Source organism: Passer domesticus, chromosome 10 (assembly GCF_036417665.1).
Source record: "Passer domesticus isolate bPasDom1 chromosome 10, bPasDom1.hap1, whole genome shotgun sequence".
Classification (NCBI taxonomy): domain Eukaryota; kingdom Metazoa; phylum Chordata; class Aves; order Passeriformes; family Passeridae; genus Passer; species Passer domesticus.
In genome coordinates this window covers 10,458,952-10,480,977 of record NC_087483.1, presented here as the reverse complement: position 1 = coordinate 10,480,977, position 22,026 = coordinate 10,458,952, and the positions used below count along the sequence as shown (strand labels likewise).

At 51.9% G+C, this 22,026-nt stretch overlaps 3 protein-coding genes across 7 annotated transcripts in view; 2 read left to right on the top strand and 1 right to left on the bottom strand.

Moving 5' to 3' along the window:
• DIP2A (disco interacting protein 2 homolog A) overlaps positions 1-1,178 on the top strand; it is a 75,928-nt gene extending 74,750 nt beyond the window's left edge. For all 4 annotated transcript variants that reach the window (XM_064433738.1, XM_064433740.1, XM_064433739.1 and 1 more), the window contains one exon: positions 115-1,178. In XM_064433738.1, coding sequence (XP_064289808.1) covers positions 115-367 — 253 coding nt within the window. In that variant the 3' untranslated portion in view covers positions 368-1,178. The remainder of the gene's footprint in view (positions 1-114) is intronic.
• A 163-nt stretch (positions 1,179-1,341) lies between these two features.
• Positions 1,342-9,612, bottom strand: S100B (S100 calcium binding protein B). Of its 2 annotated transcripts, none has more exons than XM_064433743.1 (3): positions 9,457-9,612; positions 8,403-8,555; positions 1,342-7,953 (listed from the first exon to the last, which is right to left on the bottom strand). In XM_064433743.1, exons 2-3 carry the CDS (start codon positions 8,538-8,540, stop codon positions 7,813-7,815), a joined length of 279 nt encoding a protein of 92 aa, XP_064289813.1. In that variant the 5' UTR covers positions 8,541-8,555; positions 9,457-9,612; the 3' UTR covers positions 1,342-7,812. The 2 variants fall into 2 exon arrangements, with proteins under 2 accessions (XP_064289813.1, XP_064289814.1); XM_064433744.1 differs by having other exon boundaries at positions 8,403-8,756; positions 9,457-9,554.
• A 2,895-nt stretch (positions 9,613-12,507) lies between these two features.
• Positions 12,508-21,148, top strand: LSS (lanosterol synthase). Its single transcript, XM_064433742.1, has 22 exons — positions 12,508-12,643; positions 12,745-12,922; positions 12,996-13,134; positions 13,212-13,320; positions 13,724-13,845; positions 14,158-14,254; positions 15,018-15,153; positions 15,356-15,464; positions 15,759-15,877; positions 16,275-16,372; positions 16,469-16,496; positions 17,062-17,118; positions 17,299-17,370; positions 18,064-18,114; positions 18,270-18,419; positions 18,741-18,837; positions 19,019-19,124; positions 19,350-19,415; positions 19,811-19,891; positions 20,180-20,350; positions 20,651-20,729; positions 20,816-21,148. The coding sequence occupies exons 1-22, from the start codon at positions 12,537-12,539 to the stop codon at positions 21,005-21,007; spliced, it is 2,364 nt and encodes a 787-aa protein (XP_064289812.1). The 5' UTR covers positions 12,508-12,536; the 3' UTR covers positions 21,008-21,148.
• Positions 21,149-22,026: the final 878 nt, after the last annotated feature.

The window sequence follows — 22,026 nt, the reverse complement described above, 5'->3', positions numbered from 1 at the left end:
GCATTCAGGTTTAGTTGTGAGCTTTGGGAGACCTTGTCTTTCTTTTAATAATCTCTCTTAATAACTTGTCTGGGAGTTTTTTCCTCCCCATTAACACGTGTGTCATGCCAACAGTGCTGTGTTTACGTGGACAAACCTGCTGGTGGTGGTGGTGGAGCTGGAAGGCTCAGAGCAGGAAGCGCTGGACCTGGTGGCACTGGTGACAAACGTGGTCCTGGAGGAGCATTATCTCATTGTTGGTGTCGTGGTCATCGTGGATCCCGGGGTCATTCCCATCAACTCCCGCGGCGAGAAACAACGGATGCACTTGAGAGATGGATTTTTAGCTGATCAGTTGGATCCTATTTATGTTGCCTACAACATGTGAAAACAGCAAATAACATCAAGGCTAAAGCACCAAAATCCAAGGGGCTTTCCTCATAATAACGTTGGAATCCATGCTCTTGTTTTTAAAAGCTGTTGAAGACCCTAGGAAAATGGAGATACTTCTCTTTACATGCAGCCCTTCATCTCCCAGATTGCATTTGCTTTCATAAATCCATTGTAACAGTCACAGCTGTCTTAGGATGGAGAGTTTACTGGAATTCCTGAAGGAAGCTTATTAGAACTATCATGGACCAATTTTATTTTAGGAGGGGGGGCAGAGGGGAGAGAATAATTATGAATGTCAGTACTTGATGCACTGCATAAATGGACATAGAGTGGGGTGGGGAGAGAGCACCAGCTGTGAGGAGGACTCCTGGAAGCAGCACCCAAAGTCGTGAGTTACCATCCAGAGTTCACCCTCCACGTGACTGCAGTATATTGGGGTTGGGGCGTGTCCTTCAACATTGCACACACCTCTACCACATTCTCTACTGAAAGGAATTTTGCACATATTTGAGATTTAAAAATGCAGCCTTTTTATTTTAAAACACTGACTCATCTCTATTCAGAAGAAGCCAACCCCTTCCAATCCTGGATTCAGTGTAACAGTTATGCTGCTGATCAGCTTTTTTGTACCAAGCGAAAACAAATGCTGTAACAAGGTTACTTACAGTGCCATGCTGGACTCTGTAATGCTATAAACTTTATAATAAAATACAAAGTAATACCCAGTTTTAAGTACTTGATGCAGGAGCCTTCAGTGCTCTTGCTCTTCCAACTCCATGTCAAAGTTGCTTGATTTCGTAGTGTGAGCTGTTAATTCCTGCCCTGCACAATGCCAAGGATTTGAAAATCCATTCCAAAGCCACTCTGAATGATTTGTATAAATGTTTACAAAGCATAGGCTTACAAAATGTTTTTCCTGAATATTCTGTGCGAAAACTTGAAATAGTAACTTTTTTTTTCCCACCATGGAAAACCCATTCAGTGTTAGTTAGCTTGAGCTGCTGTGGTACAAGCTTCCTTTGTTTTCTTTGGAGTTGTAGTTAAACTCTTTTGTTCTGGCTAAAATATCCAGTTGGTTGAGTCACAGTTGGACTAATTAAGATTTTGAAGTTTCTGCCTGATCTAATACTGCAGCGAACCTAATGCAGAAAGAGAATATGAAGTTATTAAAGTAATTCTGTGTTTGAAGGTAGGCACAAGAGTAGCAAATAATTATTTTTATAAATTTGTTAAAGACTTGAGAGCTACATAATTTTTTTTAAAATGCTGCACAAGTTTGCAAAAGAGCCAGTTTTTTTCTGCAAGGCAATTCTGCCTGGATCGGTGCCTACGAAAGATGGATGTCAGTCCCCTGATAGAACAGATTTATCCATGGTCAAATAAACTCTGAAATCTTCAAGAAAAAGCTCTCCTTTATAGTAGTTATAGGCCCTGATGGTGTTTACCTGTGGTGTATAATACAGCTGCATACTCTGACTGTAATTATGTACAGAACTTGTGTAACTTATTGCTTGAGTCCAGCAGCCTCCAGCAGCAGGCTGTGGGACACCCCTCCTCCCAAAACAGCTGGCAAAAGGAGACAACTCCCTGACCCCCAGTTCCATGTTGTAGGTTTTTTTTTAGCAAACAAAGCATTGTAAGACTTTTGTATTGAGATACTGATGAAAGTGATACAAGTTGCCTTGTAAAGTAAATCTTAAAACAAAAAGCTTATTAAACATTTCAGAACAGCTCTTGACAATGTGACTTGATGAATGTTGAAACTTAAGCTGTTAAGTCAAAACCTTGGCTTAGCATAGTTCTCACTCATATTATAGACAATTTAATGCATTAAGAGCTTTTTTCTGCAAAACCTCACCGCAATTGCTTTGCAGGTAAAGCAGTTGTAAAACTTGGATGGTCCTGAAATTCCTGTGTTTTGAGCCTCTGCCAAGCTGCAATGCTGTCGTCACTGTGTCAGGTATGACATCCCTGCCATGGGGCTGGCAGGGCAGGGCTGTTAGGATGTCACTGCTGCTCCATGCTCCATGCATGGCTGAGCCTTTCCAGGCCTCTGGGCTCCAGCTCCAGGCACAGACTGGCCATGTTCCTGCTTGGTTTGCAGCTGGACAGCCACTGAACTTCATACCCTTGGGAGACATTGCAGAAGGCACCAGCTGGACAGAAAGGCCTGATGCCAGATCCGGGCTGATGACTGCCAGGGAGGAAGCACTAGTGAAAAGGAAAAGCACGAGCAGAAACAGCAGCACCAGCATGTCCAGCAGCTTGAAATAACCAACACTGAAGGTGTCAGTAGGCACTGAGGCCACAGGGATCAGCCTAAAGGACCACTGTGCACATTACAGCTTCATAAGGATTAAAGATCCCAACAGAAGCCTCACACAGAAATGTTCCAGGACAAAAACATGTGCTTCATGTCTCCTTCTCTTCGCCCAGATCGTGCTGCTGTGCTAAAAGTGTTTTCAGTTAGATTCAGATGACAAGAGAGGCAGAACACCGGGCTGCATAGTGCTGAGAAGCTAAGGGCATGCTGTAGTCCAGCAAGACATTTCTGGTAGGAGCCATTGTTGGACATATTCAATGCTGGATGTGGTATGCAACTTGTGCTTGGTAAGTTCCTGAATGAGAATGGCAATGCTTTCTTATGGGAAGGCAAGCAAGAAGCCCCAGTGTTGGAGGTGCAGATCAGAAGCTGTGTTGTGCAGCTTAAGGGAAACAGCAGCTTTATCTCCTGGCACATTTGGTTTGGAAGGACTGACTCAATCATGGAGTTGGTACCCATCTTTGAAAGGCAGTCTCCTTCCTGAAAGACTCAATTTGGCATGTGTTTTCCACTTCTCAGAGGTAATCTTCTTGAAATTCTGCCAGCACACTTCTTTTGGACAAGGTAAGCAGCTGCACTATGTCTTGGTGTGCAGCTGATCAAGTGTCCTGGACAGGTAATGCCCAATACCAGTGTTCTGACACCTTGGTAGGGGATCAGTCCCTGGATGGTTTGGATTTTGGAGGAGGGGATGCCATTTCTTTTGAGGTGGAGTTCTTGTTGCTCTTGTTGGCAAAGAAAGCAAATTTGGAGGGGCACTTTGGGTGGTCTCAGTGAATTTGAAGGCTTTTCCCAATATGCAGCTCTCTGGGTTAGAGCTGTTGAACTGTCAGTGGGAATGCAGAGGCCAATCTGTTGAGTTTTTGTCCCTTGTAGCTTTAGTGTGGGAGCAGTCCCTGGTGCCATTCCATTTGGATCCTGACTCTGAGACTGAAGGTTTAGGATGGTACCTAGAGCTGAGAAGGAAAATGGTGATACAGGGTGAGTGTTTGTAGTTTGATGGGTGCAGTTGAAATTGTAGGCAGTAAAAAGCTTTCTCCACTGACACTTTCGTGAGCCCTGCTTTTGGCAGATGTTTTCAAGTTTGTTACCAGACTCAGCAAGAGTGAAAAGGTTTGTTAGGGCAGAGGAGTTCTTGTTGCCATTTGAGTGTGCTGCAAGGAAGAGTTTGTTCTTGGAAGGGGAAGATCAGCCAAACCTTTTTGTCCTGACAGAGCTGATTTGAGAGCGGGGACGTTTCTGACTTGGCTGTGTCCTGGGGGTGGTTTTGAGCTGAGCTCAGTGCATGTTCCTGTTTTGTGAGTCGACAGCGCTATCGTGTGGTTGTGTTGGCTGTGCAGTTTAGAGGCTGCAAAATAAAAGGCAATTGCAGCACGGCCTCTTCCTTTTAGAACCTTTTCTGTGCCATCAGCTGCTCAACATGTAACTCACACCCTCTGAACTGCATCCAGCTCCCTGGAGATAGGCACTTTCCCTCAAGATCTGTGTGCCATCTTGCACTCCAACTCTCGCAGATCCCAAACCCCTTCAAAATGTCCAGCAGCTGCTCGCAAAGAAAAAGTCCTACAACAAAAAGCCACTGCTGGCCTTCATAGTCCCTTTGCAGTCTGTAAGCTAGACAAAACACACTAGTGATTCACATTTTCCTTCTAAACTATATATATAGTATTAGCATGTTCTCTCAAAGTGGCAGAGTCCATTGTTAGAGCGAAGTGTTTGCAGCTGCAGTCCTGACTGACAGATGTGCCAGGACAGAAGGCACTTGCCAACCTACCTTCTTCCCTGTGCAACCTGATATTCACAGGCTGCACCTCCCACGTGTCCCATATAAGCCACATCAAACTCACAGGTGCACTCTGTCCTTCCCTTCCCTGCTGCCTCTACCATTGTGTTCTCTGGATCTCAGAGCCTTAAGGTAGGTGCAGTTGTTTCCACAGGGGGGCTGGAAGAGGAATAGGTAGCAGCACAAGTAGTTCTTGTTTAACTTTACCCTCAAGACTGCCAGCTTAGGACTGTGAATTGGGCTGGCAGGCCAGGGGCAGCCACGCTCCTTTCACGGCCGGGACGCTGCGCCCAGCACAGAGAGCTGTGCCAGGACACAAAGCTTGCCCAGAGTTTGCCCCTGAAACTGGTGAAACTTGTGAAATGTTGTCTAAACTTGCATTTGCACCACATTCAAGGGGAAGCCCCCTTTCTTTTAAAACCTTCAGGAAGCTGGTAGAGCACAGTGCTCTCTGCGCAGCCCTTTTCAGCTCGAAGTACCACCATGCACATTGCAGCCTCACAAGGATGGAAGATCTGGATAGATGTCTCACAGGGAAAAATGTGCAAGGACAAAAATGTGTCCTCATGCCCTCTAATAGTGTCTTTGTAGCGCTGGAGAGTGAGGCAGTTCTTTATTCCTGGCCAGGGTTTGTAAATGGCTGACAAAATTCCAGCCTCTACACAGGCACTGATACAAAACTTTTCCACCTATTTCTACATTTTTAGCAAACAAATTAATGTTCATTGGTTCTAAATTGCATAATTATATTTCATTCATTAGTATACTGTCCTCTGTTGATTATTGATTCCTCACTGTTCATGCTAATTAGGCCATATTTTTAGGGGTTTTAGTATCTGTTTTCTCCAGTAGGGACTTTTCAACACACAGACACAGTCTTTGTTAGTCTCTTCTGGTTTCTGCAAAATGTCCTTGTAGTCCCTAAATTCTGCATTCCAGATGTCCAGCTTCAACAATGCATCTTTCTCTCCCAGGCCTTGTTCATTGAAGCATATCAGATTTAGTTTATCAAAACTTAATGTGTCAGAAATTTTCCCAAGCTGTGTTCCCATAAAAGTAACCTTTGACAACTTTGCCAAATGCTGGCTTAAAATGATATAAGACTAACGTACTGCTTATAATTAATATACTTATATAATTAGGATTAATTAAAACAAAATTTAATAAAACAAAATTTTTTTAATTATGTCACTTGTAACAGCTGCAGCAGTTTGGAAAGGCTGTAAAAAAATCCCCAAAAGAACTCTTCCTGTCCCTCTTGCAATGTGGCTTATGGTAGGTAGGGTGTTTGTTTAACTTCTATCCAGAAAAAATGATGTGCTGCGCCAGCATTACTCCCAAGTGTGCTTCCAAGTGGTTTCCTTTCTCTGACACAAAGTTCAGTGCAAACACTTTGAGGTGCAGCAGATGGGTCAGACTGCTGGGCCCACAATCAGCTCACAGTGTGCAGAACACTCTGTGGTTACAGGGCATTCCATCTTGGAAAAGAGCCCTGGGAGGTTTTTTAACCCAGAGTTTCAAGGGTTCCTGACCAGACCACCTGCTTTTACTTAGACCCTTGTTTGTGGAAGTAAATTAAGTTGTAGTCTGTTAAAAGAAGGCAAGTGTTTTGTTTGAAAAGGCAAGAGAGGTGAGGCACTCAGAGGAACCATTTGTACTGACAGCAGATTTAGGAAACAAACAAGAACTGATCCTGCAAAATGTGTTTTGTGTTTAAAAGCACTGCACATAACAAGACAATGGCATCTTGGAGCCTTTGCTGTTTTTCTCACTTTTAATTCCAGCCAGGCATTGTGCCTCACATGCAGAAAGTGCTGAGTGGGACATGTTTAAAGCACGCTGGATTTCAATGCCAAAGCAACTGAACTCATATTTCTCAAAACTAAGGAGGACAGGATTCAAAAATCTGTAATTCATCTTACATTGAATGAGTGTGACATTGAAATCCCAGCTTGCACTGAAGGTATAAGGACCATTTTTAGGTTGGTTGGTTGGTGGATTTTTACCTGATTAGTGGGAGTATAAAATGTACTGACCAGGCAATGCCAAGCTCTGTCTCCTGAACTAACATGCTGCTGTCACTGGCCCTCAGTACACTGAGGGAATGCTGTTGAAGCAGAATGTTTCAGATTTATTCTGGGGTGAACTCCCAGGTGTTGCTGAGCTGGATGGCAGGTGCACACTGAAAAAGCAAAGCATAGGCCTTGGGGGGGTTGTCCTGGGTTTAGCTGAGACTTTGCAAGGGCTCACCACTGCAAGCCCCTGGATGACCCCAACAGCAGCAGTGACATCCTGCAGAGGGCCCTTGTGTTCCTTTGTCCTGGCAGGTACACCTGGCAGTGTGGGCAGCCAGCTGGAACTCGGTGCTGTGACAATCGTGGTTGTCTGGCCAGTCACAATGACACCAGGAAAGAGAAGAGGGGTCGATGCCCAACAAGAACCCCAGGGGCATGGGCTGTAGCAGTGCTTCAGAGTTGATCCCCCAGCCTTTCTCTCTCAGTGCAGAGTAGCCTGGCACAAAAGGACACGTTTTTCACCAGAGGCCAAACCAACGTTTTATTCCTTATCATTTCCACAGACTCAAGAGGCTGTGCCTGGTCTGTGGTCACACTGGGCCACTCCCACTTCCCTTCTCACTGAGCCTGGACACCTTGTCAAGGCATATCCCAGGCCCAGGAGCTGACCCAGTGCAGGAGCCTCATATGCTGTTGCTTCCAGTTCTGCAGGCTGCTAAAAGCAGGAATGATCAACAAGTGAAAAGCCTCAGCTGTCAGATGGTTATGCTTTTAGATTGTTACACTTTGCCTTGCAAGCCAAGGGCGTCTCAATGTACCAGAAATGGGTGGGCTCTGCTGAGCAGCTGTGATGGGACAGGAGCTGGTTTCTAATGCCATGCCTGGAGCCCACAGGAATCACTGGGAGCCTTCCCCTTCAGGCCAGTGGGCTCAGCAGCAAGTTTCCAAAACCAGCCCCTCTGCATCATCTTTTCCTTCAACTCCTGAATTTCCTTTTTGCCTTTGCATGTGAGCTTGGATCACAGCATTCCTCTGCTTCCAGCCCCATGCAAATTCCTGACTTAAAACAGCAGGGAAGGAGCTTGAGGCAAGGCACTCTCTCACTGCACCCAGCCCAATGGGCACTAGCCAAGAGCCCTTCCTGAGCCACACAAGTGCTCCTTGTTCACAAAGCCACAGCACTTTTAATAAGCTGCTTAAGTCTAGCGCAAGCTGAACTCTAAGGGGTCTGTAATCACGGCCAGTCCTTTTCCTGGAGGAGCAATGCTGCCTTGCCTCTCTCCAGCATGAGCAGAAGGGCTCACCTGCTTCCCACCACTTCACTCATGCTCAAAGAACTCGTGGCAAGCAGCAGTGACCATTGCAATGAAGGCCACAAACTCCTGGAAGTCGCACTCTGCATCCCCATCGCAGTCCAGTGCCTCCATGACTTTGTCCACAGTCTCCTGGTCTTTGATTTCCTGAAGGGATAGAAACAGGCAGCCAAAGCTGGGGAGGACCACAGCAAGGCCCAGACAGTAACATTTCCCCATTTCCCAGGTGCTCTCATGGCTGAATCTGTTCAGACACATCCCAAATATCTTGTGGCTGTTCCCAGTCTGGTGGGGCAGTGTCCTGTGCCCCGGGGAATTGCAGCCACAGCTGTGCTGCTGGGAAGGGACATCTTGAGCCCCTTGGGGCAAGGCCTGTGTCAGGGAAGGTCATTTCCCTAGTATCCAACCCACACCCCATATGGGCTGTTCCCCTCATCCTGCTGCTCTGTAGAGCTGGAGCAAAGGATTTAATGCCCTGCTGTGTATATAAACCTCTTCACCTGTGCTGGCTTCCCATGGGAGACAGAGTTTGGGGAGTGCAGGGGCTGTTGGCTGGCCCCTGAGCCCCGCCAGGCTGCGGGGAGGGCAGCACTCACCCCGAGGAAGTGGCTCAGCTCGTTGTTGATGAGCTCCTTCAGTTCCGATTTCTTCAGCTTGTGCTTGTCTCCCTCCTTCCCGGAGTACTGGTGGAAGGCATCGATGATGGCGATCATCGCCTTCTCCAGCTCAGACATGGTCGTGGCGCGGCCCTGAGGTCAGAGGGGACGCTGGGAGCACCAGCCTGGGCAAGCTCCAGGAATTCCTATTGACTGGGAAGCACGGCCACCCCGGGGCTCCACCCATGGATCAGCAAGGTCGGACCGTTCAAGGCATTCTGCTGGGAAGCACTGGCAGCAGCCCTGGCTTCGGGGGGAAGGTCACAAGAAACCAAAACTCTGCTGCCAGGGGCTCTGGAAGACAGCAGAGCCACAAGACGAGGAGAGGGGCAGGCATGGGGTCAGCTCCAGAGCTTCAGAAAGGATTTGCTGTCCCTGCTGTCACAGGTCCCCTGGGCTGTGCCTCTGCCTGCAGACCTGCCTCCAGCCCAGCAGTCAGGGGAACCCGCTAGGAACCAGTTTTGATGATTGCCAGCAGGTCAAAGTGAGCACCTCTCAAACCTCCCTCTCCCATACTTGGTCTGGAGACCCTCTTGGGATATGATAATAATTCAGACTGCAGCATTCCCTGCAGACTTCACAAACGGACAAACCAAAGAGACTCTGATTTCTTTGAGAGGGAGAGCTGCCAGCCCAAAAGCTGGGAAAATAAAGAAACCTTATTGCCTGGCACTCGTTTCATTCATATCCCATCGGTAAATATCTCCTGCCCTGCGACCTGGCTCCCTTTTCTCCACCACAAGGCACTGAATCTGATCCCACAGCTGATTCCCCCCCAGCTCAGCAGTCAGTGAGAACACGAAGACTGGGTAGCAGACAGGGTAGGAGATTTCCTAACAAAAATACCCTTTTCATGCTCAGCCCTGCCTTCTGAGGAAGTGGATGAGGAAGGCTGAGGAGTGCTGCAGAGCACAGGCGATGTGGTGATTCTGCCCTGACAACACCCCCCTCGCTCCCCCGGGCAGGGACAGCCCGGCATCCCCATCGCTCTCACCTCCCTGCTGCGGCGGGGCTGTGTCACAGCGATGCGGCGTGTCCGGCACCGCGGGGACGCGCTGGCTTCTTATGCCCGCGGGGCGGGGAGCCCGGCCGGGCGCTGTGCCCGCCCCGCGGAGCCCTCGGGGAGGAGAACACCGCCTGCTCGCTTGGTTGCTCCAAGGGGACATCGCTACCATCAGCCCGTTTTTATAAGTGACACGTACCTACGGATATATCCCATTTCAAAATGTATTTCAGGTTGTTTTTTTTTTTTTAACAAGCACTTGGAGATTATCCCCAGTTATTACACATTACAAATGAAGCTATTATGGTGCCATTCATCTGTTCATATTTTTCAAAGATAGAATGCCTCCTCTCTGTTCATCAGATGGGTCTTTCAATGCTCAGAATTGTGAATCAAGCTTGTAATTCAAAGATATGAATGCTTTCTTTAAAGCTGCTGTTCTGCTCTGAACAGTGAGTATGCAAAAATAGCAATTCCTTGTACGTCTGATCTTCTCACTACATATACTGCACACTATTAATATTGAACACACTTTTCCTGCTTTCTACTGTTTAAAGATTGTAGGGTCAGGCCAGAAAGGGAAAATAAGGTTATTTCAATTCACTCAGCTTCACCAAACATACCACCAACAAAATGACAGACTGCAACCATTGCTGCTTGTGCAAAACCATTTATACCATGGGAGAGAAAGCATCAATGAAAATATGTTTTGCAGTCAGTGTGAGCATAAGACTTGTACTTTTCTGTGTGTATTGTTCAAGAAATGTTGAAATGTTTGAGAAATATCCACCTAACACCAGAGACAAATGAAACTGCAAATATTTTGAACCAATTCTGAGGAGGAAAGTGTAAATCAACATGCAAACTCAGAAAAAAGATGAGTTATTGTTTGTATGCTGAGTCACACTAGAATTATTTTTTTTTAGAAACTTTGAAAAGTTATCTCAAACTTAATTCTTTATTTAATTTTAAATGGGTATACAAAACTTGTTCACGTGTCCCCTGCCAGCCCCAGTGGCCACAGTGAACTGGCATTAAATGCACTTTTAGCTAAACCCTGTTGCTGGACAGACACATTCCCTGGCAGTTCCTGTGTTCCCAAATCTACTAACACAACATCAACCATGTTACTTAAAAAACTTTTTCACATACTGGCATTAAAAAAAACCCATCTGCATTGATAATTTCCTTACATCAGCTCATGAAAGTTTTTCTAACAGGCTCAAACACTGGTTTGGGGAAAAATAATTTCCCCAGCATTAGGGTTGAGTATGTTCACTCTAAATATTTCCCTGACCACTGAAATTCTTGCATTTAGGGCATTGCAAACTACAGAAGTTATCTGTGCTCTGGTGGGACTAGCAGAGACAGCAGGGATGCTTTTAGGTAGTTTTTTTGTTTCTAGTGTGGAGGTAGTTTGTCAGCAATTTTGCACGATTTGATTTTTTCCAAGAGTACTTGCATTCCTGTAAGAGCTGGCTATAAATGGGGCTCTCTGTCAGCAGAAAGGAGACAGCATTTTTTCTGTTGATAGCAATTTGATCTGGTAGATTTCTAGCTCAATCCTCAGCCAAGAAATGCATTAAAGCAAACCTTTTCTAGTCAGAGACAAGGTCCTAGCTCATCTCCTTAAACCATATTCTGATGTCATTCTGGAAAGTGACCTTTCCTTAAAATGGAACAGAAAAAGTAGCATTTGACAGGTCAAAACTTGGAGAGTCTTTAAATTCTCTTTCCTGGTGATTCTTGCTGTCCATTTCACCTCAAATCATTCTGACTTCTGTATTTTACTGGTGATGATCTGGAATGATGTCCTGATAGGATGGGAAGGAGCAGCAGGATCAGATGTGAACACCTGAAACCTTGGCCCTCTTCTGCCTCTGCTAATGAGCAGCTCCTAGAGACTTTGCTGATCCTTGTCCAGGCTCATACCCTTTGCAAAGACTGCTCCCCTGGCCTGGATCATCCCTAACCCAGCCTGTGACAGCCCGGGAGTCTGGATATGGGTGTGGAGCTGTGAGCTGTGCTTTCAGTGCTGTCCAAAGAGCTGCTTCTGTTATTTTAAAATTCATGTTCTGATCTTCGAACAGGAGCATGCAGCCTTGGGGCTCCTTTCCTCAGGGTCAGAGCTTCCTTGCCAGAGCTTTGGGCTGATATGTTTAAAGAAGCAAGGGGGTTTTTCAGTGCCCAAGGCTGAGCAAAACACTTGAGCCCTCTGCCTGTCTCCCTGACAATGTGGGCTCCTCATTCCAGGAGAAAAGACAGCCTATTTCTTTGTCTCTCGGGTGTGCGTGGCGCCAGGCTCTGCCAGACCATGAGACAAACGCCAGCGGTCATTGAACTGGGACAAAAAAAGTAATGAAAGCAGAGGAATTTGGGTGGGAGGATGAAGAAACTGCCTCTGCAGGGCTGCACTCGCAGTGCCGGCACACACAGCAGCTTTGCAGGGAGCAGGCTCCCTGGCACCTACAAACACAGCAGCCAGAGGTGAGCTTCCAGCTGAGCTTCAGACAGAAAAACATGGGTGAAAACAATGCCTAAGTAACAGGAATTTGGCAATTACTAAAAATTTCTGGTGCAGGTGGGTGTTAGGAGAGAGATGGGGACTGGACAGGAGGAGCTCTGCCATCTCCTCATGGACTGCTGTCCCACGGCATTGCCTGCACGAAGGTGACACGGGAAGAACGGGGGCACGGCAGCGAGGGAGGGCACAGGCTGAGGGCCAGGGTGCGCTGTGCCCATGGCTGGCCCTGCACCAGGCACATCCCCCCGCTCCCTCCTGGCCCATATGAGCTGGGCACCGCGCTGGGCCGGCGCTGTTTTGCTATTGCCATTAACGATAGAAACCACACGCCTGGACTTAGGGCGCACGGAGGTGGGGACAGTCGTTCCAGAGGCTGGCGCTGTCACCCAAAGGGACGGCTCGGCTGCCGGGGTCTGTGAGGGGGACGGCGCTCCTGTGCCGGGGGCAGGAATGTGCGGCGCAGGAGTCCAGCCCCCGCCACTTGCCGAGCCCCGTCCCACGGCAGGAGGGGCCGGGAGGAGACGGGGCGGGCCGGGGCCGGGAGGAGATGGGGCGGGCCGGGGCGAGCCGGGGGCCGCCATTGGCTGCCGCCCGTGAGGCGATGTGGGACCAGCCGGCGCGGGGATCGGGAGCGGCGATGGCGGCGGACGGCGTGTGAGTCCCGGCGGTGGCGGGGGGCAGTGGATGGATCCCGGCGGTGGGGTCGGGAGCGGAGCGGGGTGGCGGCCGCGGTTCACGGTGCCCATGTCCGGCAGGGCGGTTCGGCGGCGCGGCGGCCCTTGGCGCTCGGCGGCGGCCACGGAGCTGCCGGCGTGGCGGCTGCGCTGCGAGGGTGGGCGGCAGCTCTGGCGCTACCTGGGCGATGGCGAAGGCGATGTCGGGGAGCGGCGAGCGCAGACAGCGCTGGAGCAGCACAGCCTCGGGCTGGACACGGTGCGGGGGGCCCGGGCCGGGGCGGCGGGGCCGTGCCCGGGGCGCACGCTGAGGTGCCCCTGTCTCCCCTCAGGGCGCCACGCTGCAGGCGCTGCCGGCGGCCGGCTCGGCCCGGGAGGCGGCCCGCAACGGGATGCGGTTCTACGCAGCGCTGCAGGCCGAGGATGGGCACTGGGCGGGCGATTACGGCGGGCCGCTGTTCCTGCTGCCAGGTAGGCCTGGGCACCTGCCCGGGGGTGAATGCCCTGAGGGTCGGCTCGCTACAGTGCCGGCCTGTCTGCTCCTCCAGGTCTGCTCATCACCTGCCACACGGCCAAAATCCAGCTGCCCGAGGGGTTCCGGAAGGAGATGGTGCGCTACCTGCGCTCTGTGCAGCTCCCGGACGGAGGCTGGGGCTTGTGAGTACCAAAGATGCTTCTTTGGGTGATGGCAGCTCCGAGGTGCTGGGTTCAGAGCTGCTGTCAGATCTGCCCGGGCTCAGGGAGGGGGACTCAGCACCTGCGATTGCTGTGGGTGGTTGGACTTGCTTGTGCAACACTCCATGTACACTGTCACAGAGGGGGCCGTAGCATCAAGTCTGGCCACATCTCCCCTGGGGGACTATATCCCAAAGCATCATGTGTGACAGGATAGTGCAGAGCAATGTTTATTCCTGTATTAGTCAAGCCCCTCTTTTCCCAAGTCACCCCTGGCATCCCGCTTCACCCTCCCTAATAAAAACTGCCTTGTGCAATGGTTTGTGTCTGGCTAATGGCAACAACTGACTAATGGATCTGGTGTTTCTGTGTATGCTGTTGACAGACATGTGGAAGATAAATCAACAGTGTTTGGCACAGCCCTCAACTACGTAGCCTTGAGGATCCTGGGGGTTGGACCAGATGACCCTGACGTTGTGCGGGCCCGTGTCAACCTGCACAGCAAAGGTCAGCCATGGGGCCGGTGCTCTGGTGAGAGAGGTCTGGCCAGACCTGAGGGCTGCAGGGAACACTGGGGGCTGCCAGGTAGTGGAAGAACTGTTGTTCTTACTTGCCTTTCATGGTAATTGCATTTTCAATTAATGATGGGAAGCTGTGTTGCATTTTTGTGCCATTGCCTGCTTGCCCTGTTTTGGGACATATATTCCAGCCTGAGTAGTGTGCTCCCAAACATGGGGAGAAGTGGGCCCTGTGATGGGGAAGAAAGTTGTGAGCTGGCATGGCCGTGTTAACCCTGAAAGCTGATACTGTTCTGTGCAGGAGGTGCTGTGGGAATCCCTTCCTGGGGCAAGTTTTGGCTGGCTGTCTTGAACGTGTACAGCTGGGAGGGAATGAACACGCTTCTCCCAGAGATGTGGTATGTGTCCCCCTCACTGTGGAGAGAGAAGCTGGTGTCAGTCCTGCCACCACCCAGAGCTGTCCCAGGTGCTGGTGACTGTGGGATAACGCCAGCTACAGCCAGGAGCTGGAGGGGCTCAGGCTGCTTGTCAGCTGGGAGCCAGCAGCAGGCCAGCCAGTCAGGGGGATAGCACTGAGCACTGCATCCAAGGGAGATGCCAGAGCACAGCCCTGGTAGCCTTTCCCACAGGGTCCCTAATACATTCCTGTGCCCCCTGCCAGCCACCAGTATCTTCCAGCAGCCAGAACTGCACCCTAGCAGGGAGGGACAGCCACATGTGAGGCTGTCAGCCCTAAACCCTTGCTTGTACCCTCTCTGAATACTCAGAGGGCTGCTGGGTGTCAGAGAGGAAAATGTCTGACACTATCCCTGCAGGAAATTGAGGGCTGCACAGTACCAAGGGCTGCTGGTGCTTTGTCAGCAAATGCCATTAACTGTCAGTCCAGGCCTCTGCCTTCAACGTCCCATGTGACTGAACTAGCTTCTCTCTTCCTCTTTGAGCTTGAGGTGCTCTCTTCCATGTGTTGGCTGGGCTGGAGTGGTGTCAGGAGGGAGTATCCCTGTGGGAGGGGGAATCTGAGCAGGGCCAGGCTGTGTGTATATCCCCTAGTGCAGGGGACAAGGAAAGGCCAGCCCGGCTCTGGGCATTCCACACAACACCTCTCCAGTGGCCCTTGGCCTTCCTTGTTGCTCACAGCAGCACTTTCTCTGTTGCAATCAGGCTGCTGCCCACATGGTTTCCAGCGCATCCGTCGCGGCTCTGGTGTCACTGCCGCCAGGTTTACCTTCCCATGAGTTACTGCTATGCTAAGCGATTGGCAGCAGAGGAGGACGAGCTCATACGGAGCTTGCGGCAGGTGAGCAGGGAGCTGATCCCACTGGACAGGGACACGTGCCTCTGTGACCAGCTGCCCTGCTGGCCGTGCTCTTGTGAGCCAGCCTCTGGCTTGCCCAGTGGCAGCTCTCGTAACCTGCATGGTCTCTGAGCCAGCTCCCAGCAGTCACTGCCCCAGGAGCCTGCTCCTGGTGGCCAGGCTGCCCTTTGCTCTCTCGTGCCAGGAGCTGTACGTGCAAGACTACGCCAGCATAGACTGGCCAGCACAGAGGAACAACGTGGCTGCCTGTGACGTGTACACCCCACACAGCTGGCTGCTGGCTGCTGCCTACGGTGAGTGCTGGGCTGCTGCAAGGAGCACTGAGGCTGCCTTGTACCCTCAGAGCTCCTCAGGGTCTGCTCCCTGCTACTGGTGTATGCCCTGCAGCTGGGATGGAGACTGGAATTGTGTGATCCATGGGTTCTCCCTCCCTGAGAGCAGCAGGGCCTTGTGGCCACTCTGGGACAGAGCTTGGCTCCATCCTGCTGGTTGATGGTTGTATGAGTTGGGGTGCAGCTGGCCACAGCAAGTGAATCTGGCTGCACAGGGTGGGTTTTTTCACTGCATGTCCCTTTCTTCTCCTGTAGCCATCATGAACATGTATGAAGCTCACCACAGCACTCACCTGCGGCAGCGAGCTGTCACGGAGCTGTACGACCACATCAAGGCTGATGACAGATTCACCAAGTGCATCAGCATCGGGCCGGTAGGACACCTGCTGTTAGTCCTTTGGTGTCTCACCCTTTGTTCTTTAAGGACCAGCTTGTGCAAGTGTGCCATGTAGTAATCACCAGATCTTGCTCAACTCCTCCGATGCTCAAGAGCTTAAGGCTAACAGGGCACAGGAGATGCAGAGGGCATGGGGACAGCTGTGGCCCTGGTGAGGAGTATCTCTCCTTGAGATCCAGGGAGATGAGCTCAGAGGAAGCTCCGGAGAAATCTCATGGCACCTGCCCTGCTAACTCAGCTATATTGGGTGATGTCACATTGGGATCAAGGCCGAGACAACCTCTGGATGGCTTTGCGTCGAGTGGGGGGGATGTGTGTTTCTGGGGCTGGAAGAAGTGACAGAGTGTGAGCAGTGACAATGCTCCTCTTGGCAGATCTCCAAGACAATCAACATGCTGGTTCGCTGGTTCGTGGAAGGGAAGGAGTCCCCAGCTTTTCAGGAGCATGTTTCCAGGATCCCTGACTATCTCTGGTAAGGGCTGAGTCTGTCCCATCTGGCACGGCACACCATGACTCCTGGTGCTCCCACTGTGCCTGTGCTGCAGCACTGTGCTCTCTCCTCCCACAGGCTGGGCCTCGACGGCATGAAGATGCAGGTGAAGTGCTGTAGGAGTTCAGCCATGACTAAAAGGAGCGTGGTGTGCTGGGGCAGCCCGTGGAGTGATGGGATAGCATGTTCATCCCAGGCCTGAGCTCCTGGCATCTCACCTCTGGTGCCTGGTGGCCTTCTCACTGCCACTTGCCCCAGCTGTGCCAGGAGGGAGTACTGTCTGTCCCGCTAGTTTGCCTCCCTGTGGCATTCCATCCATCCTCATGAGTCCTGGGAGAAGGGCAGGAGAAAGCCAGGCCTCTGATTCTCAGTGTGGGCTGAGCTCAGCTTCTCTCAGAGCCATTGTGTCCTGCTGTTCCTTAATGCTAGCCCCCTCTGCTGCCTTGGCTGTGCACAGAGCAGACTGAAGCAGCTGTCTTCTTTTGTGCTCCCTTGCTGTCCCTTGACCTGCTGCATCTGTCCTCTCTGTGCCAGCCCGTCAGCCCTGATGCAGGATGACATAGGAGGGAGCTGTTGGGGGTAATGCAGGAGGGATGTGCTGTCCCACAGTCCCCACAGCTGGGTCAGGCTGCTGCTAGCACCTGCCTCTCACTGTATTTTCTCTCTTCCAGGGCACAAATGGATCCCAGCTCTGGGATACTGCTTTTGCCGTCCAAGCCTTCCTGGAGGTAATGCACCCTTCAGTGCTGCCTTGGGAAAGGGGTCTCTGCTCATGAGTCCCCAAGTACCAGAGCTCATGCTGTGCACCCCTTTGGAGCTCTGTTCTGGCCTGGTGTCCTGTGACTGAGCTGGGAAAACACGTCTGGCTACAGCCCCTTGCTGACTGCTCACTGTGTGTCTGTTTCTAGGCAGAAGCCCAGGAGATGCCCGAATTCACCTCCTGCCTCCAGAACGCCCATGGGTTCCTCCAGTTCTCCCAGGTGAGCAGAGTTGCTCAGTGGTGTCTCACAGACTGGCTGTGCAGGCTTGGCTGTTGCTCAGAACCCTGTTGGATGCATCTGTTGCCTTCTGAAGAGAGCTTCTGAAGGGCTGACTAGCAAAGTCCCAGGCCCAGCCTCCTGTTTTCTACTCCCTGTTTTCAGGGAACCATCTTTGAAGCTTGGAGAGGACCTTAGCAAGGCCCAGGGATGCTTGGGTTGTCTGCCTGAGCTTAGAGGGGCTGGAAAACTGAAAGCTTAGGCTTATTTGGCCTTCATCTTGTCTGGTGCTGACACATTTGAGGCACCCTTCTGGGAAACCCAGGAGCATTGGATAGTGACTGTATGACCTCAGCTTCTGCTGGCCAGGCCAGCAGTGGCTCAAGGTGAGGGTCATTGTCACCAGCAGCTTGATGCATAGGCAGTCACAGGTCTTGTTTGTGGTGCTGCTGCATTGAAAGCAGATGGTTCCATGGCAGGCAAGCTCCCAGAGGGGGCTTTAGCAACAATTGCTGAAATCAGGCCAAAAGGTGATTTCTCCCTGCTCCAGAGCTGACCTCTTTCCTGTCTACTTCCCTCAGTGGAAGGCAGGTACTGTCTGCTGCCACATGGAAAAACCACCTGCAATGGTTTCAGCCCATGGTCCTGCAGCCAGGCACTTCCAGGCTGCCCTCACTTGTTTCTTGTCTCCTGCAGATCCCAGAGAACCCACCTGACTACCAGAAATATTACCGCCATATGAACAAGGTATGATGGCTGGCGCTGGTCTCTCAAGGACACGTAACTGGGGAGGGATTTGGGCAGAGGGAATAGGAATCAGGGGCAGCACCTGCTCTCTTCCAAGAATAGAGTGGGGGAGGGAAAGTGATCCTGCTCCCTAAGCCCACCTGATCCTTTTCCAGGGTGGCTTCCCCTTCAGCACGCGGGACTGTGGCTGGATCGTGGCAGATTGCACAGCAGAGGGGCTGAAGGCAGTCATGCTGCTGCAGGAGAAGTGTCCCTTCATAGCCAAGCTTGTGCCTGCTGAGCGCCTCTTTGATGCTGTGAACGTGGTAAGAGCTGCAAAAATTAGGCCAAGGAGCATGCAGAACTGTAAGAGATGCCAAGGCCCAAGGAACTGAGATTAGATGCGGTATTAGATCTGGTTAGATCTGAGCTAGTGTGAGGCCTGGTGTGGCAACACTCTGCCTATGTGACCTAATGTCATGTCATGGCCCAGACTGGGCTTGCTTTGTCACGCTGGTTTGGGACTGGGTTTTCTGCCAGCCCCACAGACCTGTAGGTCTGACTTTATCTTCACAGCTGGCTTGGGGCCAGACTGGAGTAGTACTGCCCATGAGGTTGTACCACCCCCTCTCTGCTTGTCTGGGCAGTTGCTGAGCATGAGGAACACGGATGGAGGCTTTGCCACTTACGAAACCAAGCGGGGAGGCCACTTACTGGAGCTGCTGAACCCCTCGGAGGTGTTTGGTAAGGGGAGCTCTGGGTTGTCCTGCCCACTGTGAAGGGACAAAGTGGCCTGGGCTCAGCGTGCCCAGTGGGTGCCTGACAGGGGATCAGTGTGCCCTGGGTCTGGGACAGGCTGGCAGGGCTGCCCTGGAGGCTTGCCCACACAGGGGCTGTGGCACTGATACCCCTTGCCTGCTGGCAGGTGACATCATGATTGACTACACATACGTGGAATGCACATCAGCTGTCATGCAGGCACTGAGACACTTCCAGAGCCAGTTCCCTGAGCACCGAGCCGTGGAGATCAGGTGAGGCACTGAGATGAGAGCTGGGCAGGGGAGAAGACAGGCTCACTGTCCCAAGCTGCCTGCCATGGTCTCCTGAACAATGTAGCTGCCTGTCTGCATGCTCTTGTCTCTTGTGCCCTCCAACAATGGGATCCATCAAAGCCTCAGAGGGGCTGATGGAGCCCCCAGTGAAGCAAACACTGAGTTTGAGCTGCTTCTGAAGTGGATGACTTCTTTCCTGTCCAGGGAGACTCTGCAGAAGGGCCTGGATTTCTGTCGCAAGAAGCAGCGAGCAGATGGGTCCTGGGAAGGGTAGGTGGTGTTCCCAGCACCCTGTTTTCTTCTGGCTGCCCCAGTGTGAGAGGGAACATCATGGCAAGTGTTCCTGGCTGGCAGGATCTGTGGGAGGGAAAGGAAGGGCTGATCCTTCTGTAGCTGTTGTGCTTTGCTCTCAGTTACTCTCCTTTCAGCCAGGTAGAGCAGGTACCTTGTGTGTTCCAGAGAAGTTGGGGTGGCTCCAGCTCCTGTGTTCCCAGATCTGCTGACATTTGAGTTAGCTGGGAGCAGGTGCTGGTGGGACTGGGCATGGTTGGTGATAGGGGAAGGCAGGCTGCAGCTCTGTGCCTGGCTCTGCTCTTCTGTGAACACAGCCTGCCTCTCCCTGAGGCCTTGCACCCCTGACAGTGCTGCTCTCCCCTTCCTCCTAGGAGCTGGGGGGTTTGTTTCACCTACGGCACCTGGTTTGGCCTGGAGGCGTTTGCCAGCATGCAGCACACATACCACAACGGGTGAGAAGGGGATGTCTGGGTGCCCTGCCCCTTCCTACCTCCTGGGCCAGGGTAGGACTCTGTGGTGGGGCTGGATGGATCCCTGGCTGTGCATGGGCTCTCCTGCCTCAGGGACTGCTCCTCCCAAATCCTGTGCCTGCAGTATGGCTAGAGCACTTGCTGCCTCACCCTCAAACTCTCAGGGCAGTCCCAGCCATGGGCACTGCTTCTCTTTGCAGCTGAGAACTGGGGGCATCCAAACACTCTCTGTCCCCAGTCATGTCTTGATTCTGGCTCCCATTCCTGCAGGACTGTCTGCCAAGAGGTGGCCCAGGCCTGCCAGTTCCTCATCTCCAAGCAGATGGCAGATGGCGGGTGGGGAGAGGATTTCGAGTCCTGCGAGCAGCGCACGTACGTGCAGAGTGCTGAGTCACAGATCCACAACACCTGCTGGGCCCTGCTGGGGCTCATGGCTGTCAGGTAAGAGTAGCCCCAGTGCTCAGGGAGAAGAGATCAAGCTGGGTTGGGTGGCCTTGGGCCTGCTGGTGTGACCCAGTGCAAAGCAAAGCTTTTGATCATGACTGCAGGCCTCCAGGCTGGGACAGTGGTGCCATGTTCATAATATCTAGTGTCTTGGGGTTGTGGGGAGCCCTTCCCAAAGCACTCAGGATGCCTAGGGCAAGCTCGGGGCAGCCTGGAGGTGGTTGAGCTCCAGACACATGGTTGAGGGTTTGCAGATGGTTTGGATAAAGATCCTCACATTTCACTTGTGCTTTGTAGGTACCCTGACATCAGTGTGCTGGAAAGGGGCATTAAAGTGTTGATGGACAAGCAGCTGCCCAACGGGGACTGGCCTCAGGTACATCTTTAGTCTTTCCAAGATGTTCCTGAACATGCAGCAGTGCCCTGTCACTCACACCATTCTGCTCTCTGCTTGTCTCCCAGGAGAACATCGCTGGGGTGTTCAACAAGTCGTGTGCCATCAGTTACACCGCGTACCGCAACATCTTCCCCATCTGGACGCTGGGGCGGTTCTGCCGGCTCTACCCCAGCAGCCCTCTGGCTGGGCAGCTGCCAGCCAGAGCCAGACCCTCGGCTGGGCCAGGGCAGGAGGAGCAGGGAGCCCTGTCTGCTTGAACCTGGGACGCTGGGGATGCCATGGCCCTGGACTTGTCTTGGATCCCGGTGTCAGCATGGGGCCGTGGCGGTGTGTGTTGCATGGGACATCTCCATGCTGACCTTAGCATGTGGACTGCTGCCTCTGCCAGGGAAGGGTGCTGTGCCGGTGCTGCAGAGCCTCTGCTTGCTGTTGAACCTCTTCTAAACATTCCCTTTCTAAGGTTTTTTCCAGGTATGTTCTCCATCCCCAGATGGGGAGTGAAGTGCCTTTTCAGACCATTTTGAAGATCAGATGAAGCTGCCGAGCTGTGTTGTATTCCACATTTGGACAGACTCTCATCCTGGGTTGCAAGGCTGCATTTATTGTCACAGGCTGTCTGTGTATACCAAGAGTGTGGGATTTGGGTCTCCCCTGTGCCCACCATTGGGGGTTGGGGGGTACTGCACAATCCCTGCTGAGCTGACCTCTGTACTGTGGGTGCCAGTGATGGCCTTTGAGTTACTTGCTCTACTCTGGAGCCTGTGCTGGGAGGGGATGGACAGCTGTCTTCCCCCAGATGTGTGAGAAAAGGAGTGCTTTGCTTAATTCTCTTATTGTTCTGTCCCCCCGCTGGTGGGACCTAGCTTCCACAAGTGAAGTCGCCACCAGCCCTTGGAAAAGGGGCAGCTGAAGCAGAAAGCTGTGAGGTGGTTGGCATCATGGCACAGCCTGAGCCCCAGGGCTCCACGCTTCCCCCAACTCAGACCATGGTGCCATGGGGCATTCACAGGTCATTGTCAGAGCTGGAAGTCAGATGGGATAATAAACTGCTAAGGGTGATGCAAGAGGAACTTCACTGTGTTTTCCTTTGTCTGCTAGTGTGTGTCCCAGGCAGAGGGGAGCTGGCACAGCAGCCTCATGTCAGGTGGCTTGGGTTGCCTGTCCCCAGACATGTGGGCATCATATCCACCAAACCATGCTGGGAGCCTGTGCCTCCTCTAATGCATTTAGCCACAGAAAAATGTAATCAAGGAAACAGCTCACTAAAAAGGGAATG

What these genes read in the sequence shown, in the direction of transcription:
- LSS (XM_064433742.1), top strand. Translation starts at nt 12,537, where the DNA reads ATGGGGCGGGCCGGGGCGAGCCGGGGGCCGCCATTGGCTGCCGCCCGT. An exon ending in CACCGAGCCGTGGAGATCAG is followed by an intron (nt 19,125 to 19,349) that starts GTGAGGCACTGA and finishes TTTCCTGTCCAG; the next exon opens with GGAGACTCTGCAGAAGGGCC. An exon ending in CAGCACACATACCACAACGG is followed by an intron (nt 19,892 to 20,179) that starts GTGAGAAGGGGA and finishes CCATTCCTGCAG; the next exon opens with GACTGTCTGCCAAGAGGTGG.
- S100B (XM_064433743.1), bottom strand. Translation starts at nt 8,540, where the DNA reads ATGTCTGAGCTGGAGAAGGCGATGATCGCCATCATCGATGCCTTCCAC. An exon ending in AGCTGAGCCACTTCCTCGGG is followed by an intron (nt 7,954 to 8,402) that starts GTGAGTGCTGCC and finishes CTATCCCTTCAG; the next exon opens with GAAATCAAAGACCAGGAGAC.